The sequence below is a fragment of the Periplaneta americana genome, chromosome 12 (assembly GCF_040183065.1).
Source record: "Periplaneta americana isolate PAMFEO1 chromosome 12, P.americana_PAMFEO1_priV1, whole genome shotgun sequence".
NCBI classification, from domain to species: domain Eukaryota; kingdom Metazoa; phylum Arthropoda; class Insecta; order Blattodea; family Blattidae; genus Periplaneta; species Periplaneta americana.
The window spans coordinates 37,366,131-37,386,052 of record NC_091128.1 but is presented as its reverse complement, the minus strand read 5'-3'; the positions used below and the strand labels follow the sequence as shown (position 1 = coordinate 37,386,052).

At 36.0% G+C, this 19,922-nt stretch overlaps 1 protein-coding gene across 3 annotated transcripts in view; it reads right to left on the bottom strand.

Annotated features, from left to right (window-relative positions):
* Positions 1-19,922, bottom strand: part of LOC138710303 (oocyte zinc finger protein XlCOF22-like) — a 71,692-nt gene that overhangs the window by 12,980 nt on the left and 38,790 nt on the right. For all 3 annotated transcript variants that reach the window (XM_069841101.1, XM_069841100.1, XM_069841099.1), the window contains 2 exons: positions 12,159-12,259; positions 6,688-6,828 (listed from right to left, as the gene is read on the bottom strand). In XM_069841101.1, the coding sequence (XP_069697202.1) occupies positions 6,688-6,828; positions 12,159-12,254 (237 nt within the window). In that variant the 5' untranslated portion in view covers positions 12,255-12,259. The remainder of the gene's footprint in view (positions 1-6,687; positions 6,829-12,158; positions 12,260-19,922) is intronic.

Sequence of the window (19,922 nt, the reverse complement as noted above, 5' to 3'; positions counted from 1 at the left end):
ATAAACAAAGAGACGAACTTTCTTAATCGTTTTGGCACCATACAAAAGTACCAGATTAAGTCTGTGGGCGTAACAATGAATGAACATTGAATTAGGGCACTGCTGCATTAACCCCACCACGAGAGCCTGACATCACTGAAGCACCGTCATAAGTTTGACAGATGAGCTTATTTTCAACTTTGCTGTCTTTCATCATATTCAAGATAACAGTTGATAAACCTTCGACGGTTTTGTCTTTTGATACATCAAAGAATCCTAAAAACCGTTCTTGTACTGAATCGTTCACACAGTAACGAAATATAACACTCATCTGTGATTTACAAGACACATCTAGTGTTTCATCTGCTTGAACTGACACGAATTCCGCCAAGTCTAATTCCTTCTGAATTGTTTCCTTGACTACTAATGTTGCACATTCAATTCATTTTGGATTTCACTTGAAGTCCCTTTAAAGCCCGATATGGATTCCAACTTTTCTCTAACAAACTGCTCTTCTTGCGCAAGCATGTCCAATATTTCTAGGTAATTGCCTTTATTTTCTGACTGATCGCTCTCATCGTGTCCACGAAATGAGAGCTCTTGCTTTCCTAAGAAGCAGATGACTTGAATCAGTCTGCCAAGATATCGTCTATTGCGACTCACCATTTCGTTGTGCTTGAGACTCGAGAACCGAGCCGCTTCTGATAGAGCATGCTCTATTCTGAGTTGTCCCAGAAGATGATATCGTTCTCAATTAAGAATATGTTTCTTAGAAATTTGATGTTTTCGTGCTCTACGATAGAAGCTTTTTCATACATGCAATCCCAGTTTCACTCCATTCTTTATTATCGCCTTCACCACCAAACAGAAGACAAACGTAACAATGCATCATGCCGGTCGTTACACTTGCTGTTAACCATTCATATTGCTCATACCACTGAGACTGAAACTTACTTGACTGATGTTTATCACGCTGTACAATGTTTAGATGAGGTTTTGGTCTTCTCTCTTTCACTGCACATTTCTCTTCATAGGGCAACGAAGAAAATGGTCTTGATTTCAGATACACTATTAGATCACTACACTGATCCATGTTTTTAAGCTCACAAACAAACATGAACTGAAATACCGCTCTCACTTCACTTCATCGCGTGGTTATTTAAAGACGCTGCTGCTAACCAATACAGTCATGCTCCTGCGTCGAAAAGTGTCATTAGAAAAAGTTCGTTTTCACGAAGTATTCTTTACCAACCGTTAAATGTATTTTCAATTTTCACGTTCGTTTCAGTAGCTAATCTAATTCGAATTCTATACTATAATTGTATTCGTAGTACCGAAATACCGCACCCACAGTTGACTGAATAAAAACGAAAAGTGAATAATGGATGATACACGATAATAATGAACACAACTGCACTTTACGGAAACAGACCGACGAAAAATGAATACTGTCCTCTAGTATAAGTATTGCAGATCTTTTTGTCACTTGTGAGGAAAGAGGAAGTTAGCAAGCGAGCCTTTATGGTGATGGTCCTGTGCAGGATTGGGTCAAGCAAAGGGACTCGGGTAGACAAGGGAGGAACATTGACACCAAGGAAAGTATACTCACTTGCTTAGAAGAAATCGACCTGTAGGCGAGACGCCTCCATTACTTTTAAACTAAAATACAGTAGGTCTACTAAAAGAGGATGAACAAAAGAGATCGTTCTTAATGTATAAAATTTTATGAGGAAATAACCAGAATAGTAAAAAATAAGTAGCAGATGCAAACAAGATGTCTAACAAATGTGAAGGCCACACCTGTGGAGTAACGGTAGCGTGTCTGGCCTCGAAACCTGGTGGCCCGGGTTCGATTCCCGGGGCAAATTACTTGGTTGAGGTTTTTTCCGGGGTTTTCCCTCAACCCAATATGAGCAAATGCTGGGTAACTTTCGGTGCTCGACTCTGGACTCATTTCACCGGCATTATCACCATCTCATTCAGACGCTAAATAACCTAAGATGTTGATAAAGCATTGTAAAATAATTTACTTAAAAAATAAGAAAAACAAAGGTGAAGAGGATTTTGCCTGAACAAAAATAACATGAAGCTGAAGGATTATCAGGGAAGAAACGTCAATGCAAAAGACCGCTATTGATATTGACAGCTTTGACAAATGGAGATCATAATAATAACAAAATACAATGAAAGCAGTAGTGATAGTGTTGTGGAAAAAATTTCTAACAATAACAATAAACTCACAGTCTGTAACGTTTTATTAGATTTGGTTTTCTTAACTTATTGGCATTATATGACTATTTACACGAGTTCTGAGTGTACTTCTACTGTCACGGTGTTTGGCAGGATGGTGTCTGTAGGGAGTTGCAGCTGGTTGGGAGACATACAAATTGGACAGTGACTCGCTTCTTTGTTTAACATTTAAAATTTCAGGGGCCAAAAAGATCTGCGATACTTTTTTTATACCATAATTTCTCACACACTGACAGACTGCAGCTTTGCCAACCATGGCCGAATTCGGCTAAACATAGCTTTTAGCAGAATGGTCGTAGTCGAATGGCAAAGTGTAGCCGAATGAGATTCGATCGAATGACCATTTGTGAATACTCGATTTTATTTGTAAACACGTTCTTCTATCAAATTTTATTTTCTCACATTCTAATAACCATAAGAAGTTTCTCGCTTCCTCAAAAAAATTACGAAAACATAATAGAAAATTTAAGTTAGGACTGAATTCCGGGCACTGCGACCATTATTTATGGCAACATGGCAAGGAAAACTTTATTATTTTCAGTTTCCTTTTCCTGTTATGTGAATTGCGCCCATTGTTTAATGGTCAATTCCTGGATTCGTGAATTCGCCGACACCTGACAGTGTCTTTGTTGGGAGTCGACTATGCAACAAAAATGAACTGGCCCTAAATTAATTAATGACATTTCCAACACATCCGCCTTCGAACATTATAACTATAGCATAGGTCATAGATTCTGGTTATTACTCTGTGAATGTGTGTTGCTTCATTTTGGTATTTGTAGCTGAATTTCGGACCTTTGTAGCAGACTCACTAGTATTAAGGTTGGTAACGCTGAATGACACGTCCGGAGCATGTCCAGAGTCTAGGCTCTTTCCAGACTTCACAGCACACGGTTTAGCATTAGTGACGTATGCAAGCACTCCGCTTGGCGCATGCGCATATGCTTTCTCTATCAGCTGCAGCGAGCCTGATTTGAAGCAGTCTCCTCATTCAGTGAGTGTATAACTCATTGGTGAGTAGCCATAATGTAGTTGTGCGCTGGTCCCGCGCCGAGGAGCTGGCGTCAATCCTTCCGTAACTAGAGAGCGTAATACCGAAAACTAGAGATTTCATTTACTTATACCAATGGAAACAGGAAAATGAAAATGCGCTTATTTCTTGAAAATCCCATGGGTATTCTAAGGCTCACAGATTACCCTTCAGCTTCGCCCCTGAATCTGATACAAGACACTTGCAGTCTCACACAGCCTAATGGCTAAAGCAGTTGAGCGACACAGGGTTGTAGTGAGTATGACTAATAATTCCACACTTTAGGACATCTGGCCGATATCTACGGCTGACCACTAGGATCCAGAATACAAAGCAGAGGTTAAATTAAAAATAAAATACAATATGATTTGCGGAGAGAATAAAGAACAATGACAAATTTAAAAATAAAGTACAATTTGATTTCGGAGAAACATGAGATGAAAGTACAATGAAGAGTAATGAAATGAAGTAAAAAGATATTATTACGTAGTATTATACAAGTGATTGTATAAAATGGATAATGAATTTCTCAATACCAAAGACAAATTTTGTTAATGTCCTCATTAGAAAATTTAAGAGAAAGGAAAATGGTTTTAGTTAACTTAAATGAAGTTCTCCTAGCACCAGAAAAGAAATCCTTTCACTTTCCATGTATTAATATTCATTTTGTATCTCTCACTGAAGTGAGCAATACATGGGTCAAGAAAGAGGCTGCTTTGATTCCGGCGATCGATGGCTATAATGTCTGCTCTTCAGCCAAGCAGTGCACTTCTTCGTAAACCTCCCACTTTGCCTTCCGAAGAATGGTTGCGATGGAGCTTCTAACTTTATGGTGGCGATTGTTCCTCAGTAGTTCTCCTTTAGGGCAATAACACAAAACATGCCCAAGGGTTTCTACTTCGCTGCATCCTGGATGATGACAGTTCTGATCTTGGAAGGAATGACCTGGCACCGAACGTACTGTTGCGATGTTTGTGGACATATTTATGGCATTGGTCCACTCTGAGGATGATATCCTTCTTCTGTTACTAATCCAACAGTTGTTTTTCGCATCTTCACTGTAAGTCACCACTCCTTTACCTTTTTGTGGAAGACGACATCAATTATTAAATGACCTCCGCCGTAACTCAGATCTTAAACTTCGTCCTGTCATCAAATGTGCTTCTGCGTTGTTGGGAATGTTTAATTGTGAAAGAGCTTCTTACTTTTCAGTTTCAAGAATCCTGCAGAAATGGAGATGTTTGCCATTTATTTTTAGAAGACTTCTGGCAATGTTGTAGTGTTGGATGTGTACTTCCCATTCAGCATTAAATAAACCAAGGCCACGAAGATTCTTCGTAGCATATAGCATGTCATACAGAAAATGGTGCGGTAAATCCACAATTTCCTTAACACCTGTCCTGACAATTTTATCAATATGATGTAAGAAAGATTTTGGAATCTTATTCAGTGGTGTACTTTGGAGCGAATAAATGATCTTAGGCCATATATATTGATTCATAATATTCAGTTTTTAATCAGGTTTCAGTAAATTAGTGGTGATTAATTTGTCAATATCTTTACCAAAAGTTCGAATAATACGTGGTTGATCAAATACAATTTCAGCAGAAAATGTAATTCCCAAATATTTGACGATTTCACCCGGTCCAACAGAATTAATTGTACTTCCACAATTCAAACTGACAGCGTTTTGGCTGAGATTACCATTTTTAATGTTAATGAGACTACATTTTTGGGGGTTAATATTCAAACTAATTTTTTATAAATTTTGAATCGTCAAATCCATTAATACAGAAATTGACTCAAGGTCCTTGCTAATGAAGGCCAAATCATCGGCGAAGGCAAGAATTGAGACAGGGCTAACAGTAGGAGATAACTGGTAACCATATTCTTGGGCTATTTCAGGTTCAGTTAATTCTGTAAGAATATTATCAATAGCCAAGTTAAAGAGAACGGGGGATAAAGGAGAACCCTGAGCTACTCCTTTATTAAGGTGTATGTCACCACTTTTATTTAAGCCTGTTTCAATTTTGATAATGTTATTTTCTATTAAATTAGTAATTAAGTCTCTTGAGATTGTTTGGCATATCCATATGGTAGAGAGATCGTTGTAAATGCCCATGTCCCATATTATTGTAGGCTTTACTTATATCAAGGAAAGCTATGCAAGGTATTGTAATGGGAAAGCTACGACAATGGAAATTAAAAAATTAGTGGTAGAAAAACGGAGGCTTGTATCAATCTGATACATGTGCGACCGACAGAAGGTTAGGAAACAAGTTTCAGTTACCGAAAGCTATGCATGTGATTCACCTACTATAACACATATGGCAAAGAAAATAACTGGAAACTGGAAATCATACTATCAGTTTCATTTCATCAGTGCGCCCTCCAAAATACGTAAACAGAATTTGCTATAATACTTGATGCAAATAAATAGTAAAAGGTTATATATTAAAACTTTAATACATTTTGTTGCATATGTCATAGTTTCATTTCCTCTAAATGCATACTTTCTAACACGACTTATTCTTTTCAGATAAGATAGCAGACAATAAAGGTTTTGCCTCCACACAAGCAAAATTGGCCTTATTCAGTGTTAGTATAAAATTAGATATAATATAGGTTGTTCCAGCAGAATGATGAGACTCGTAACTCAAAATGGATGCAGGTATGGAACCTGAAATCGGTCGTCTTTGTGAAAGCTTGTGAAATATTTGAAGAGATCGATTCCATGGCAGGTAAAAAAAAAAACGTTATGGCAGATTAGTGTCCGTAGTAAACAGTGCAAATGCTGATTAATAACTGTAAGTTCAGGAAATAATGAAAAAACATTCAGAATATGGAACATATAGGACGCAGTGTAAATCAAGCTGTGAGGGGGCAGCAGATAATCTACTCAACAGCGTGGTGTATTTCCACAGATTATTTTATAACAGAATAAACCCATCAAAAGTGTACTATTGTTATTTTTCTATAAATTTACCCCTTAACAAAATTGGAGGACTTTCAAAACTTTCATGACTTTTCAATAAACCCATATATTAATTTGCCAGATCAATAACAAAATAGAAATTCTGTAAAGTTAAAATTAAATCGTGTTTCTAGGTACAAGAACTTTCCCCATGCATTCCAGATAACATGGAAAGGTTTCATATCAGCACTCTGCCGATAATTGCAAACGTATATTTGCGAATTATTATTATTGCTATTATTATTATTATTATTATTATTATTATTATTATTATTATTATTATTATTATTATTATGTGTCAGTTTAAAAGTGACAGCAGTCCAAGTTTAGAAAAAACAGTAAAAAAAAGAAAAAGAAAATACGAAACAGGTAACAGTATTGTAGATTGTTAATACCTCTCATACATGTAAAATGCACTGTCAGTATATCTGTATATTGATAGTGAACTACTTACATCAACTTCCGATTTCACCATAAGGAAGCTACTAGTCACTGGAGTGCTTCCTTCAACCTTTATTTCTGTTTTTACACCATAATTGTACTCCCCACATTCTATCTTCATGCCTGCCACTTCCAGATGCGAAGAATTCCCTTCCTAGAGAACATAAAGACATTGTGAATCAATTTATTTAGCTATTTTAAATTTGACTTCATGTGCTGTCAGCCTGGTTACGCATGGCAGTTATTTGCTAACTCCCTCAACACAGTCAACAAATTAGAGAAGGAATTTAAGGCAGAATAAAACTGAGAACTTAAGGCACAAAATAAATGACTGATACAGACTAGGTGTTCCTTCTGGAAATAATTTACACACTGTAATATGTACTGTCTATTGTAATTGGGGCTTTGCCCTGCTATACTTAGACATAAATAGACAAATAAATAAATGTATAAATGAAGCTGATTTATACTCTACACCATGTGTCTTTTGGAATATGATATTTTTATTGACCTGAATGGCGCAGTCGATAGAGTGCTGGCTTTCTGTGCCGAGGTTGCGGGTTCGATCCCGTCCCAGGTCGATGGCATTTAAGTGTGCTTAAATGCGACAGGCTAATATCAGTAGATTTACTGGCATGTAAAAGAAATCCTGTGGGATAAAAATTCTGGCACACTAGTGATGCTGATATAATATCGGCAGTTGTGAGAGTCGTTAAATATACCATAGTTAAAAAAAAAATATGATCTTTTATTACTCAGGGAATATAGAGCCCATTTTGAGAATCAAACATTGAAGATAACAAACTCATGGTTATTCAACACACAACATGCAATCGTTTTCATTTTTATGAACCACATGTGAATATTGTGTGTGATGTATCTCAAATTTAACATTCTAAGATTCTTAAAACCACCCCGAAATAACACCCTCTTCAGACCAGACTAGCAAGTCACCTAAAGAGTAAATTTTATTGCTCACAGAACCATACAGGATAATGCTGGTTTGGATTTATGGAATACGACCCTGCAAAGCAAAAGCAAAAAAATAAAATTTTGAGATTCACCACATGGAATATAACATCCTGGAATTCAAAGAATTATGAAGTTGTCTCTCAATTAGAAGAAAATAAAATTTATGTCTGTTGTATCACTGAAACAAAGAAGAAAGGAAAAGGAATAATAAAGGTAGAGGATTATATTTTGGGACATTGTGCTAAAGTAAAGATGCTCGAGCCAAAGCTGGAGTAGGGATATTAATACACAAAAAGTTTCAACAGAACATACAAGACTTAGAATATATAAATGAAAGGATTTTGGTAAAGAGATTAAATTTTATGGGAGAAATTATTCAGATAGTAAGTGTATATGTTCCTGACATTAGTAAACAGAAGGTAGAGAGACGAACATTTTACGAAGAACTCCAGGATCAGATGGATAGAATTTCCAATGACCACTATGTGGCATTAATGGGTGATTTTAATGCCAGGATTATCAATCGAATTCTACCAGGAATTCGTCAGCGTTTTAATGAAGATATATGCAATGATAATGGGGATATGTTAATAGACTTCTGTTGTCAAAATAACTTGAGGATTAATAATACATATTTTGAACACGATCTGAAATATAAATATACTTTCCGAGGTTCAAGAGGTTATATATATAGATTATATAATAACTAACAGAAAATTTACACCAAAGAAATACTTGACGTTACAACATTAAATTCAGCAAATGCGGGGACAGATCACATGCTCCTGCTTGGTGAAATAAGATGGGAATATCGAGCAGAATAAAGAGAAAATGTAATTCATTGATTATAGTTCACGTTTACACTTTGTTTGTTAAAAAAATAAAATTGTTTAGTCACACGTTAAAAAGTGTTAAAGTTTTTAAAAAAGGTATACACCTTGGACAGACGGCCCGTTTCGACGTGATGTTACGTCTTCATCAATGTCTCCTGAATTACTCAGGAGACACTGATGAAGACGTAACATCACGTCGAAACGGGCCGTCTGTCCAAGGTGTATACGTTTTTTAAAAACTTTAACACTTTTTAACGTGTGACTAAACAATTTTATGTTTTTAGAAAATGTAACTCCTATTGAGAAGTTTAATGTAAAATCAATGGAGGATGTTACAACGAAAGCTTTTTATTCACAACGATTAGATAAAAAAATAGAAGAAAACTATATTGAAACGAATTATGGAAACAGCGTGGAATAAAATTGAAGTGAATATTTTGGATGCAGCCAAAGAAGCTGTGGGTAAACATATGATCAAGAACAGGAGGGCCAAGAAGGAATACACCATGGTTCACGGAGGAAGTGAAACAAATAACCGAAGTAAAGAAGAAAGTGTTCTTAAGATTCAGGAGTACTCAAAAACTATAAGATAAAGAGGCATATAAAATAATCAGAAACGAAACAAACATGAAAATTAAGAAAATAAAGGAGTAATATTGGGAAGCATTCACTAAGGGAATGGAAAAGACTTATATGGAGCTCAGAGGAAAATTTGGAAGTTATTAAAAACACGAAAAGCTGAGATATCTGAGACAGTAAGGATTAATGCAATAAATAAAGCTGTATGGAAGCAATATTTTACAAACCTTTATTCTGTCTGAATCAGAAGATGTAAACAGTGAGGAAGAAGCCATTGCAGAATCAGAAGGGGAAGATATCTTGACAATAGAACAAGAGGTACAAGAAACTATAACAGAATTGAAAGGAAGAAAAGCACCAGGAGTTGATGAAATAAGCAATGAATTTCTAAAATCTGGAGGCAGAAGACTGACAGTAGAAATTACTAAATTGTTTAATTGAATTATGAAGGAACTGGTAATTCCTAATGAATGGAAAACACGTATTACAGTCCGGATATTTAAAAAAAAGGTAACAAACATGACCCAGAAAATTACAAAGGAATCACCTTATTGTCATCTGTACAAAAGTTGTTCAGTAAGATTATCTATAAAAGACTTCAAAAACATATCGAAATAAGGGAGGAACAATAAGGATTTAGAAAGGACAGAAGCACAATAGATGCTATTTTTATATTAAGACAGATAGTCAAAAAAGCGATTGAATTTAGAAACTCAATGTACTTATGCTTTGTTGATCTTACAAAAGCATTCGATCGGGTCTGACTCAAAGATGTAATTGAAATTTTAAGGGATAACAATGTTCTAAGAGAACTGCTAAAATTAATTCAGAAATTGAACTTGAGTACAAAAACAAAAATACCTATAAATGATAAAATAACAGATGAAATAAAGTGTTCTACAGATATAAGGCAAGGAGACTCGACTAGCCCCTTTTTATTCAACTTGGTGATGGATAAATTAATAGCAAGTGTAAAACAGTCATTGGGAAATAAACATTTGGACATACTATGCTATGCAGATGATGCTGTTTTGATGGCCAACACTGAAGATGACCTTCAAAGATTACTCCACCGATTAGTAATAGCTTCAGGCAAATACAATATGGCAGTATCAAGTAACGAAAACGAAATGCATGTGCATATCTAAATATCCGATAAGATACAAATTGGAAATTAATGGTAAAATTATAGAACAGGTCATGAGTTTCAAATATCTAGGGGTTAATATAACAAGTCATCGGGATGTAATAAATGAAGTAAGAGATCAAGTCTCCAAAGCTTCCAAACTGTCGGGTTGCCTATGGGATTTAATATGGAAGAATAGATATCTCAATATTGAAAGTAAAATGAAAATCTTTAAAACCACAATAAGACCAGTGATGACGTATAGTATAGAAACCCATGCAGAGACAAAAAAAGAGAGAACTCATGTGGGTAAAACTAGACTTGATAGAGTAAGAAATGAAGATGTGAGACAACAGTGCAATATAATGGACGTCAAAAAATTCATAAATATGAGAAAGAAAGAATGGAATGCGCATATAGACAGAGCTGATAACTCAAGACTTATTAAAATAGTCCGAGATATGATTGCCAGTGGCAAAAGAGATGTAGGCCGACCGAAAAAATGGTGGAAGGAAGGATTAATGTCATCTTCTACTGAATCGTCTCCTGTGTGAAGACAAACAGGCCATGTGCCTATACAAAAGAAGAAAAAGAAGGAGGAGGAGAAGAAGAAGAAGAATCTTAAAACAGTATTACAAAGTTAATACTAGTTCAGAAGATCAATGGAATAATATTATCTGTAATAAAAATATTGGCACTAAAATAAATATAAACAACAAATAAAGCCGATAAAGTGAAAAGAATTCGTTACCAAAGTGGAATACAATATCAATTCACATCTGTAGTGTGCAACATTCTTATTAAATAGTACCAATGATACGGGTATCATTCTCAACAAAATTTGCTCTACATGCATTCACAAGATAACTACAAAATGCATATAACTTATGCCCTTCATTTCAATATCCCCTTCAGTATCAATGTTTTCATTTACAAAATAACAATTCGAATAATGCTTGCTCACTTATGAACCTGATCCTTATTTGAAATCTACATTGGTCCTACTTGGTTATTTTGTTATCACACCGGTACAGCGTTTTTAAGGATCATGAATGATTACTAAATTCAGCTAAACTTCACCCATGTCTCTGTTGCATAATTATTATAAGGTAACCAATACAATTGCCTGGACTTCAACAACATTATCAGAGCTCCAATCAAAATACTCCTAAGCTCTTGCACCTCTTTAATCAATGTCACTGTTTTACTTGTTAGGAATTGGCAGCATGTACCCCATCAACACTGATCAATAGAATGAAATGAGGTTACATATGTGGAAATCACAGAGCACCTCTGCTAATTACAATATTTTTTTTATAAATTTAATGCAAACAAAATGTTATGTGCTGCTTGTGTGAGCAAAATACAGAAATTCAACATCATTCACATGAAATACGAGGTTGATCGAAGTTTGCTACAGAAGTACACCTGTCTACGATAGTCGTCTACTTATGAAATAATGAACATTGTATTACTTAAAAGATAGTAAAAGGGGTATTATGGTTCATTAAAACACAAGAATGAATGGTGGTAAGACTAGCAACTGTGGACTCTTATAGTATAAGAGTGTAACAGCAGTAACAATAATAATAACAATTCATGCAGAAAAATTCCTAATAGTCCTAACGGGCAGCTTATGCCAACTCCCCGCAGCAGAGATGGAAGATTATTCAACCAGTATTGAGGATATCATGTCGTGAGCGCATTGATCTCCTGTGTAGTTCAAGCTGGTTTTTGAGACCAGGTTATATTGCGAACAGTTCCTCTGCATTTCACAATCATAGTGAAATGTTATGACCTTTCCAAAAGCCGAGCTACATTGATAATCGAAACGAGCATTTCATATCGCCAGTCCAAATCTTCAGGCCTTATACCACAAGGTTATGGTGAAGGACTCTAACTTAGTTTAGTGAATATAATGTGGGAAATGTATGCTTTTCTGACAGTGTTAGAGAAAGAAATAAATCAGTTTACCTTTGATAAAGTGTAATTCTCTTCTATTTTGTATGAGTAATCATATGGTTTTAAGCCCAATGGATCAACCTCAGGTTCCATCTTGATCACATCCATCAGAACTGAAAGAAAATTTTGCGTTATTAACAGAAACTAAGGTGTGCAGAAAAACTTTTTTCAATTTACGATGTAAGAGTAATGGAACGGAGAAAAATTCTCTCAGGCGCCAGGATTTGAACCCGGGTTTTCAGCTCTACGTGCTGATGTTTTATCCACTAAGCCACACCAGATACCACCCCGGCGTCAGACAGAATCGTCTCAGATTAAGCTCCAACTCTTGGGTTCCCTCTAGTGGCCACCCTCTGCACTACGTCATAGATGTCTATGAACGTAGGACCGAAGTCCACACATGTGCTGAGGTGCACTCGTTATGAGTGACTAGTTGGCCGGGATCCGACGGAATAAGTGCCGTCTTAAATCACGAAGTGATTTACGCATATCATATATATTATTATAATGTACCGAAGTACATATGATATTTCCATGCAGATATTCTGCGTCATCATACGATGTAAGAGTAATGGAACGGAGATCCGTCGGATCCCGGCCAACTAGTCACTCATAATGAGTGCACCTCAGCACATGTGTGGACTTCGATCCTACGTTCATAGACATCTATGACGTAGTGCAGAGGGTGGCCACTAGAGGGAACCCAAGAGTTGGAGCTTAATCTGAGACGATTCTGTCCGACGCCGAGGTGGTATCCGGTGTGGCTTAGTGGATAAAGCATCAGCACGTAGAGCTGAAAACAGGATTCAAATCCCGGTGCTGGAGAGAATTTTTCTCCATTCCATTACTCTTACATCGTATGATGACGCAGAATATCTGCATGGAAATATCATATGTACTTTGGTACATTATAATAATATATTTTTTCAATTTGCTATGACATACCAGGTGTGTATAAAGATGCGCCCAATTTCTGTTCATGCAAGCATACCCCATGTAGAAAGGTTATCATTATTAGTATTTTTTGTGAGGCTGTTGTTGAGAATGAGTAGAATTACTGTGTCATGGTTAATGTTACTCTTCGTTTCAGATAACCATGATGTTGAAAGAAATAATACTGCTTCTTGGATTCAAAATCGAGCGAAATTTTTTGCGCATTTGGTATTTCGTCTTAAATTTCTAAACATGTCATTAGTGTCATTACTGGAATCATTGCCATCTCCACAATCACCAAACATTTTCATAACTTTTACCCCAAAATTAGGATCATCTTCGTTTATAATGCTCATCTGCAACAATGAATAACCGAACATAAATACCTAATAACGCCGCAAATCCCATGGATAACATACTAATAAAATGTTGTACAAAAACTTATTCTTACCTTGTCAGAAGAGACGAACGCAGTCATAAAGCCTCGTAAAATTTACGACCTACCCAACACAACTCGCAAAGGAAGCACTCAATGCAGAGAAAACTGATACACTGACAACCCGCGTCCTTGAATAAGCAGCTACTAAGGGGAGAAATGTGACTCCAAAAACCAAAGAAGGAGAGCAATGTTGCCAAACATCCTTCGTAAAAATTACGAGGTTTTGTGATCTACGGTTAAAATTCAAAATATGGCCTAAATAAAACTAAATTCATTATGTTTGATGAGTTAAACACGAACAAAGTGACACGAATAAAATTAATTTACATACACCTGTTACTCAAACTACATAACGCCGTGAAATTCATGTAACACTGTTGTTTTTTAGTGGGTTATTTTACGATGCTGTATTAATAACTCAGGTTATTTAGCATCTGAATGGAATGAAGGTGATAATGCCGGTGAAATGAATCCAGGGTTCAACACCGATAGTTACCCAACATTTGCTCATATTCGGTTAAAGGAAAACCCCCGAAAAAAACCCAACCAGGTAATTTGCCCTGACCGGGATCGAACCCAGGCCACCTGGTTTTGCGGTCAGACGCGCTAACCGTTACTCCACAGGTGTGAACAACACTGCTGTTCGTATACATTCACACCACGGAAGGGTAGTTACGTTTAGATGTATTGTATAGTAAACAAACATGCAGTGCACACAGAGTTGTCTTTCAGTGGAGGTCACTTGCTGTTAAATATGTACAATGGAGTGACGTAAGGAGCTCAGTTCCGATTGAAAGAACGTTACTGTTCGATTGGCTCTGAAAGGCTATTGCTATAGAAAAAGAGATAAAATAGTGCATAAAACACATTCTAAAGTACACATTGTAGAAACATTTCGAAATCATGGAACTCTGTAATAACTTGGCAAGTAAAACGAAGCAAAAATTGTTACATGCATGTAACAAGAGATTCATAGTTAATCAAGTTGTCAAAAATCCAAGGATAAGTGTTCCACAAATTAGAGTCATGATTGAAGAGTTTTGAAACACGAAGATCAGTAATCAAACTATCCGGCGTGTGTTGTGGAAAAATGGTTACCATGGCAGATCACAAAAGAGACCGTACATTAGTGAGACAAATTGAGCTCGAAGATCGGACTTCGCTAAAGAACATGTTGATAAGGATGAAGAATTTTGGAACAATGTGATTTAGTCAGATGAGACGAAGATGAATCTTTATGGTTCCGATGACATTCATAGGATATGGTGGATGCCCAACACAGATAACGACACAAACAACCCATTATCTACAGTTAAACACGGGGGGTGGATGCATACTATTGTGGGGCTGTATGTCTGAAAATGGTGTAGGGTTATTGAGTTCATACTAGATGGGATTATGGATAAGTATGTGTACAATTGGATTATGGATAAGTATGTGTACAATAACATTTTAAGGTCAAATGTTAGGCAGAGTGCACAAAAAATGAGGCTGACACCTGTGTATACTATGTTCCAACAAGACAATGACAGTAAACATACTACTGAAATTAATAAGGATTGGCTCATATCGAACATATCCCAGCAACTGCGAACACCTGTTCAGTCACCATACTTAAACACCATGGAACATTTGTGGCAAATTTTGAAAAGAAGTGTGAGAAAGGTGAAGTGTACACCCATAGAGGAATTTAAACGTGTAGTGAGAAAAAAATTGGCTAAAATTAAATCAGAACAGTGTAAAAACTAAGTAAAATCAATGAGAAGGAGATGCCAAGCAGTAATAAAGCGAAAGGTTATGCTACAAGATATTGTTTTTCACAATTATAAATAATCAAACTGGACAAACAAGACTGTTACATAGATACTGGTCATGTTTTTGTTCATTCTGTTTTGCTTAATCTATTCAGAAGTTTATATTTCACTTATCATTATCAAGATAAAGAAGGAATCATGTAAGAATCCAAACTCAGACTTCGACGAGGATTTCTCATATGAAGAGCTGATAACTGTCATCAAAGAACTAAAAAACAAAAAATCTCCTGAAGAAGACAGGATCCACAATGAATTCATCATACATCTCGGACGTATAGCCAGGGAAACAATACTTTTATGGATGAACAAAATCTGGCAAACAGGTGTCATACCAGCACAGTGGAAAAAAGCGATGATTATACCTATCGTAAAAAAGGATAAAGATCCCTCATATATACAAAACTATAGACCTATCTCACTAATTATCAACTTGGGTAAAACTATGGAAAAAATGGTTAATAAACGATTAAACTGGTACATAGAAACATCTCACATATTGGCAAACGAACAAACAGGTTTCAGAACGAACAGATCCACTAATCAACAGGTCACAAAATTAAGCCAACACATAAAGGATGCACTTAACAGAAAACATATCGTAACAGCAATTTTCGTTGACTTCAGTACTGCTTATGATTCTGTATGGAAGGAATGACTACTCCAAAAACTCCTCGGAGTTGGTGTAAACTCCAAAATGCTCCATTGGATAGAAGCCTTTATCTGTGAAAGATCCTGCAAAGTCAATTATAACAACCACCTATCGAACTCCAAACTACTTCAAACTGGTGTTCCACAAGGTGCTGCAACTAGCTGCACATTATTCAACATCTATGTCAACGATCTGATTTTGGAAGTCAACAAAATTACAGGAGTGAAATGTCTCATGTATGCAGATGATTGTCTTTTGGTTAGAAACTCCGAAATTGAAAGCTAAAATTAAAACTGAACAAGCTCTGACTGCAGGTCTCATTACACTCGAAAATTGGTGCTCTCAAAATAACATGAAAGTCAACATTAATAAGACAAAATTTCAAACTTTCTCCTTAGCTCACCAAACCCTTCACCCAGAACTAATATACAAAAACAATCACCTTACCCTAAGAGATATGTCTACTTACCTTGGAGTCACCTTTGATAATAAATTAACCTGGAAACCACAAGTACAACATCTGAAAGACCAGTCTATAAAACGTTTGACTATTTTGAAATGGCCAGCTGGAAGTACATGGGGAACCAAAAGACAAACACTAATAACAACCTACAAGATGTATATTGAGCCTAGTCTTCTATACTGCTGCGAACCTCTAGTCACTGCACCAAAAACTACATTAAACCCACTGGTCAAAGTACAAAACCAGGCACTCAGACTTACCACAGGAGGAATGAAGTCTACTCCCATTAACTGTATGCTTTACCTCACAGACATTAAACCTCTTGTAACAACAATAGAAGAAAGAGCCATTATTCTTTTTGAAAAGCTGATCAGAAGTAATGACGACTATTGGTCCACATACCTTAACACAGAAAGGTATCTGAAAACGCAACACAGATTCATCAAATATGCAGAGAAACTAAAAGAAGAACTCGATATACCCAATCTCCTTCAACCTCTAATGCTTCCACAAAACCCACTTCAGATAGATATAATTCAATCAGAAATAGACCTCCTAGAAACAATTGGTCCTTGAAACTGTCAACATCAGATATCCGGAAGACTATGGGATAAAAATTTATACTGATGGCTCGAAAACAGACCCTCAAGGAAATGTAGGAGCTGGTATTTTTAGTAATCTTTTTTGCTTCTATCTCGCAGTTGGTTATAATCTATCTATCTATGATGGAAAAATTGAAGCTATACATGTTGCCTTAAAACAACTTTTATTCCATGTGGATAAATTCACAAACGCCATCATCCTCTCGGACTCAAAAGCAGCCATTTTGTTCATAAATAAAACTGACCACCCCTACACAGAACAAATCGATAATTGTCAAAAAATACTTGCAACTTTAAAAGAACATGGCAAAACAGTTGTGTTACAATGGATCCCAGGACACTGTAATCTACATGGGAATGAACAAGCTGACATATTAGCTAAGAAGTGTGCCAATCTCAAAATAAACCTACGGAAACCTTTGTCATTTAGCTCAGTAAAACAATATATCAAGCAACTACACAAAAATAATCACCAACAAGAACTGGACATAAACATTTCGCAACAACATAGGAAATTACTGAAGGATATACCTCCTGAACCCAGAAGACTAGCAGTTGCAAGCTTTCACCTTAACACTGAACATGACATCCTGGGTAAAGAACTCAATCGTCTTGGCATCCTTCCATCAGCATCCTGCATTTTGTGCCATCAACAGGAAGACAAGGATAGACAACATCTTGCAAAATGCCCTGCTCTGAAATCCTACAAGGAAGTCGATCACTACTGAAAAGCCAGAGCCCGAATGTTTTTGATTACTTAATCCGTAGTTTTGTTCACCACTTTCTTGTTTTTCCCTCAGTCAATGATAGTAAATATCACGTACTAGCCATTAGACAAATAAATAAATATTTCATTTGTTTGACTTTAATATATCGTGGGCAAAGGCCATGTGTAATAGTTATCAAATATAAAAATAAATTAAATTATATATATATATATATATATATATTTAATCGATTAATTATTTGAATTGAGTTTTGAAAGACTTGAAAAATGTTTTAATATACTGTAATATCGGTACACAATTATTGTTCAATTTACTTGTGTTCGGTGAAAAGCATGAGTATTAAATTAATGTTGTATAGTACGCTCGCTCTATGCATCCCCAGTTAAAGACAGAGGCTACCGCACGCTGAGCGGTTGTCTTTTGAAGTAAGATGATCCCCCCAACCTTTTCTGCCCACTCGGGAGATGGGGTAATCTTTGTTTCCGCTTTCTGAGGCAAACATAAATGTTGCCAATTCTCCCCTGAATGCTAAAACTAAGTGCAGTCTTTGTTAATATGTTCAAACAATTCACAAGTATTTTTGTTCGCTGTTTGAAAGTGTTCTGTAATTTTATTATTATTATTATTATTATTATTATTATTATTATTTCGTGGAGTATATTGTAAATTACTTAGTTGTTTACAACCCCAAGATAGCAATGATAGATGAACAGCAATTTTAAAGACATAATTAACTTTATTAGGACAATAATATAACCCTACCCAATCCCATACCCATCAAGGGAGTTATGTTGCAGGCTATCAAATCAGCCATGCAGTAAGAAACATGCAGTGGAGGAGCTCGCAGCCTCATATGGACACGTTGTGTTACGCTTTCCTCCGTACCACTGTGTTCTAAATCCTTTGGGAATGTTAAATGTTATGTTTTATTTAACGACGCTCGCAACTGCCGAGGTTATATCAGCGTCGCTGGTGTGCCGAAATTTTATCCCGCAGGAGTTCTTTCACATGCCAGTAAATCTACTAACATGAGCCTGTCGCATTTAAGCACACAAACGCCATCGACCTAGCCCGGGATCGAACCCGCAACCTCGGGCATAGAAGGTCAGCGCTATACCAACTGCGCCAACCAGGTCAACCTTTGGAAATGATCTGGCATCAACTGAAGTCTAATGTTAGGAAAAACAATATTATCGCGACTTTAGTCTAGTGTGTCAACTTCTGCGTGATGGAGCTGCAACAATCAGTCCTCATAATTGGTTCTCCTGTGTTCAACATGCAATTAAAACGGAAGGGAATTATATGAAGCACGACAGGTACAGTAACCAAGAGAGATTTGTGATTCATTTAGGAGAGAGTGACGACGAATAGAGGTAAGAGAAGAAAAATGTCATATTTTATTACATAACATTTCAGATTTCGCTGCGAATTTAGACACGAAACACAAATTGACAATATTCTTTCGGTGTTATTGTTATTATTCTTCTTATTATTATTATTATTATTATTATTGATATAATCTAAGTATGAAAATATATTAGTTTGAAGAAGTTGACCATACAATGATTCTATAACGGATTTATGCACACAGTAACTCAAAATTAACCATGCATTAATTCGTGATTGATTGAATTAAAGTACAATTTGTTGTACAGAAATAAATATACGATTGTTTCATACCCACGTGGCGAAGTCAATGTAAAATGTGACAACTGCGCGCCTAGAAATTTCCACACGCGTCCCTTAATGACCGGGGTGGACCGTGTGGCTAAGTTCTTCTAGCAACAAAAGAGACTGACTGGGGATCCTTTGAAAAATCCTACTATACATCTGTATATATTGTATCGTTATATTACAAAATAACTATTTTATTTATTTCATTTATTATATTCCATAGATCTTGCACGAGCAATGAAGCTTTAAGATGTGGAACAAGTCAAAATTTTACAATATAACAGTTACATTTTTACAAATGTTTACAACATTTTACAATTTTCACAGTTATTTAATTACTTAGTGACATATTTATATGAGGCATATAATTTATTGTGTCAATTTCTCCTGGAATTTTTGATACAAACATAAATAACAAAAAGTATGAAGACTCACCTAGTTAATACTGCTTCATCCATGATTTTAAACATGTGA